Genomic DNA, 4,870 nt, shown 5'->3' with positions numbered 1-4,870 from the left:
ATTGTATACCGATTGTACCAATAAACTCAATAAAAAGAAAAAAAAATATATATATAAATATTCCAGAGGAAGTAAACATAAATAAAAATGCAGAAAATATTTAAATAACTTACAATAATAGGAAGGTTTTGATATTTAAATGTCTGTAGTGTTAAGCTTGCTGTAAATGTAAGGTGTCAAGTATGATGGAATTCCATCACTTTTACCTTTTGAATAGCTGAATTGGAATAGTGCAACTTATATACCAAATCAACTCCAAATCGCATAATGCCTCTAAATCACACAGTCTGAAGTGGTTGTCATGGCTGGTGGAGTTCTTCCATTCAGCCAGTCAGGGGACTCACATTGGTGGGGACTGATGTCTTCCAGCATGTGGCCTCAAGTGGCTGTGGTTTGTTCCAGTCTGCCAGAAAGGAGCAAGAACATAGCGAAATACAAAGGAGAGTTTCTTGTGATTAGGCTCCTGTCATTTCACATGTGCAGCACTACCTAATGGAGGTTAGAGAATTTATAACCCTTTGGCTAGATTCATACTTAACCTGAGTACAGTTGGGTTTTGTTTCAAAAATAAATGTAGCTGTTAACAAAAATAAATGTTTAGGTAGGAACTGCCTGTCTCTACTGAGGGACATAAAAGCATAGTGTAGTTTTCTTCTACTCTTTCCACCTGTCTTAACAGGGCCATGATAATCTTGCTGTAGAGAAGCTTCTTCATATAAAATAAATGTAAAGTCATATACCTTGGCATGTGTGGTTGGCAGGGGCCAATTTGGATGAGCATGAAAGAGTTATTCCCTAGAACAAAGAGCACTGTGGTCCTGAATAATGTGTATGTGTTTGGACTTACTTTATATTTAATTTTTTATTTTGAGATAGTTTCTTGCTTAAGTTGTCCAGACTGGGCTAGAATTTGAGATCTTCCTTCCTCATTCTCCCACAGTGCTTGGATTATAGGCATGTGCCACTATGCCCCAGTGTGTCTGGGACTTATAAAAAGAGATTTTAAACCTTTCTGTCAGAATAGAAAAAAAATGTAGATCCAAATCCTCAAGGTAGTGTGGAAAGAAACTTGCTTGTTTATTTTGTGGTACAAAGGATTGAACCTAAGGCCTTCATAGTGAGCTACATCACCAAACCTTTTTAATAATTGTATACTTTATCTGTCTTTGTCTAGAGGAAATTTTGCAAGGGTGGCTGGGAAATGTACCTTTAGCAAAAAGTCGGCCCCGGTTAAATTCTACTCTGATGGCAGAACAACTAGTAATCTCTGCCATTTGATTTTCCTTGTGTTGCTACTTTTCTCTTGTTGCTGATACAAAATACCTGACGCCAAAAATTAAAAGGGGGAAAGGTTTATTTGGCTCACAGGTTGTAGAGGTTTCAGTCCATATTCGGCTGGCTCCAAGGCAGAGTAGAACATGGCAGAGGGCCATTGCAGAGGAGAAACAGGTCATGACACCCACAGGATAGCAAAGCAGCAAGTGACCTTAATAGTATCTTTCTGCCCCTTTTTATCTTGTTCAGACTACTTAAGGTGGGTAGCACTCACACTTTTAATCCTAGCCCCACCATGAATCAGTCACACACTCTAGATTCAGCCACCTCTGAGAAGGTATGAGGCTTTGGAGGGACATCTAAACCCAAGCCATAATACCCCTCACGCTATAGTAAAGTAAGATACAGGAGCAGGAATTTTGGCTGTCATCTTTGGTACTATATACTTAATGTCAAGGGTTTCTGGCATGCTAAGTATATTTTTATTCAATTAATTGAGAATTTCAGCTTTTCATTTTGAAAGAAATTATAAAAACCTGTGTGACTTTTTACTATCAAAAGAAAATATATACTAGTTTTGTTGGTTCTAAAAATATTGTAACTAAAGATTTTACTTTGTTATCAGAATTCTGTATAAACTTAGAACAGAAAGGAACTATAGGTGGTATCTAGATAATACTGTTGTTTTTATAGAAGAGATTGAATATAATGCATATTTCTAAGTCAAGTTACAGAGAAAAACTAACAGTATAATTTTTTGTTGTTTTGATTTTTGAGATAAAATCACACTGTGTAGTTTAGGTTGGCCTGAAACTCACTGTGTAGTGCAGGCTGACCTGTCTCAGCCTCCTGAGTGCTAGAATTACAGGTGTATTGCCACCAAATATTTTAAAGCAGCAGGGATAAGAAGACTGGGGAAGGGACTGAGGGGAAGTGAGGCTCCAGGGGGCAGACCTCTGTTCAGTTAGTATTGCATTTGGTACACATGTGTTTCTTTGTGATACAGATCTTTGTTTCTCTTCCAGAATTTTCACCTCATTGATTATCACTTGGCAGCATTCATCACAGTGATGCTGGCTAGAAGGCTTGTCTGGGCACTCATCTCAGAGGTAACTACTCACCCACTGTGTTCTGTTGCTTGTAGCTGGACTTATGCTAGAATGAGTTCAGATGACGGGTGTGAACTGTCCAAATATAATTTGAATATAAACATGTTAACTTCTTTACTCATACATAAGTGGTACCAGTACTTTATTTACTTAGGTTTTTTTGAGTTAGGTTCTTGCTATGTAATTGAGGCTAGCTTGAACTCCCCAAGCTTTCCCTGGCCTAAAACCTCCCAGTTCTTCCACCTCATCACTGTGGCATTTTAAGTGAATAGTTACTATAACCACAAGTAATGGAGAATTAACTTTTTTCTTCTAAAACATATACAAAAGTTTTTGTTTGTAGGCTATTAATTTTCAGAAATTGGATTTCTGTGAAACAGTAATTAAGGTATTAAGTTGTGATCTGATAGCCATTTGAAATTAGCTGAAAAACAGTAGTAGTAAGATTATTAGGTTCTCACAGTGGGAAAAGCTCTGTAACCTTTCTCCCAGGTTAGGTATTTATGTGATGAGAATAGATGCTTATTCTCAATAGGTATATTGAGAAGTAGTTTTCTTTAGAGGAACTCAGTCCAGTATTTTGTTTGCATCTATAAAAACAGGCAGGGAATGATTTTTTTCCCATTACTTCTGTAACCTACAAATGGTAGTTACGTGTGACAACTTAAACTAAATACCTTTAGTGTATAAATCCTTCCTAATTGTAATGCTAGCAGTTTGGGAAGCTGAGGCAGGCGAATTTCAAGCTGGAGGCCAGCCTGATCAATTTAGAAGACTGTCAGAGCAAGGGTCAGTGGGTCTGAGGATGTATCTCAGTGCTCCCTCGGTTCAATCCCCAGTAGTAAAATAAAATAAATGGAACAGAATATACTTTTTTGGTGGGGGGTTGGGTTTTTTGAGATTTCCCTCACTCTGTAGTCCAGGCTGACCTTAAACTCACAGAGATCCTCCTGCCTCAGCCGAGTGCTGGGATTACAGTTATGGGCCATCACGCCTGGCGGGAGCAGAATGTATTTGCTTGAATTTGGATAAACTGTCTCTAGAAGGACTGCAAACAAATAACAGGCTGCCTGTTGGTAGCTGGGAGACAGGTGCAGCAGGAGGGAAGCTTTTCACTTCAAACACTGTACATACAACATTTTACACTTTGAGTGATGTGACTAAATTAGCTGTTTGAAAATTAAGAACTCTGTAGTGATTCTTGTGATTTTTTTCCTAAAATAACTAGTTTAGATGAATGAAATCCATTGTAAATCATCTTTCCTTCTCTGAAATATATGTTTGCTTATATCACAGAAAGAATCCCTACCCTGAGAAAACCAGTCATTATTAAAGAGAAGCTGGAGATAATTAATTCAGAAAGCCAAATTCTATTCAGAAAGGACCGCTTCTCTACTTAGATAGAGTCTCTCTCCTCACATCCTGGCCAATGCTACTTCTGTACTTGTTCCACAAGACTTAAAAATAAATACAGTATTCTTTCCACTAACTTGAGCAACTCTCTTTAAAAAATTGTTTTCCTGCTGGGCTTGGTTGGGCACACTTGTTTGAAGCCCAGCTACGCTATAAAGTGAGACCTTGTCTCAAACAAACCAAAACAAAATGCAAAAAACCAAAAACTAATTTGTTTTTCTAAACATAAAAATAGTACACTTAATTAAAAAAACTGCGAAATACTAAAATGCAAAGCAAAAATTGAAAAAATTACAGCCCCTTGGCGCATGCCTGTAATCCCAGCACTCAGGAGGCTGAGGCAGGAGGATCACTGTGAGTTCGAGATCAACCTGGGCTACATAGTGAGTTCCAGGTCAGCCTCAACTGCATAGTGAGACCCTGTCTCAAAAAACCTAAAAAAGAAAAAGCAAAAACCAAAAATTGCAGCCCCATTATTGAGAACCGTGCTTTGGTACATTTCCTTCCGGTCTTTATGTGGGTATAGTTGGATTTTTTTTTTTTCTCCCCTGATGCTGTGGCTTGAACCTAGGGCCTTCACATTGAGCTGTACCCTTAGGTCTTTTTTTTGAGGTAGGGTCTTGTTGTTTAGTCTAAGCTAACCTGAACTCACTATGTACCTCAAGGCTGGCCTGGAACTCATGGTGATCCTCCTGCCTTAGCCTCTCACGTACTGGGATCATAGGTGTGCACTGCCATGACTGGTGTGGTGCCTTTTGTATTTTTTGAGAAAAGAGTACTGCTAAATTGCTGTGTTGTCTAGGCAGGGCTTGAACTTGGCAGTTCTGCCTCATCCTCCCAGAATGTTGGGAATAATTAACAGGTGTGAGCCACTGTGTCTAAAGATGTATATATATATATATATAATACTTATATAAAAATCTTAAATGCATTGTATTTTATATAAAGATTTTATATAGGAAGTATATATTTAAATATATTTGGGAACATTGTATACTTTAACATAGTGTTATGAGTAATTTTGTATTCCTCCCTTGGCTAGCTCTTGCTTATACTTCAGATCTGAGCTTGAG

The 4,870-nt window shown here is 38.0% G+C and overlaps 1 protein-coding gene across 6 annotated transcripts in view; it reads left to right on the top strand.

Annotated features, from left to right (window-relative positions):
• Tmem39a (transmembrane protein 39A) overlaps positions 1-4,870 on the top strand; it is a 28,181-nt gene that overhangs the window by 7,231 nt on the left and 16,080 nt on the right. For all 6 annotated transcript variants that reach the window (XR_004514236.1, XR_781374.3, XM_033755919.1 and 3 more), the window contains one exon: positions 2,301-2,384. Coding sequence is in view for 4 of the 6 variants with exons in the window: in XM_033755919.1 (XP_033611810.1) it covers positions 2,301-2,384 (84 nt within the window). In the remaining 2 variants the exon portion in view is untranslated. The remainder of the gene's footprint in view (positions 1-2,300; positions 2,385-4,870) is intronic.

The sequence above is a fragment of the Fukomys damarensis genome, unplaced genomic scaffold (genome assembly GCF_012274545.1).
Source record: "Fukomys damarensis isolate Sample0158 unplaced genomic scaffold, DMR_v1.0_HiC HiC_scaffold_24, whole genome shotgun sequence".
Taxonomy (NCBI): domain Eukaryota; kingdom Metazoa; phylum Chordata; class Mammalia; order Rodentia; family Bathyergidae; genus Fukomys; species Fukomys damarensis.
The sequence above is the reverse complement of the archived record's forward strand: the minus strand, read 5'-3'. Positions and strand labels throughout refer to the sequence as shown.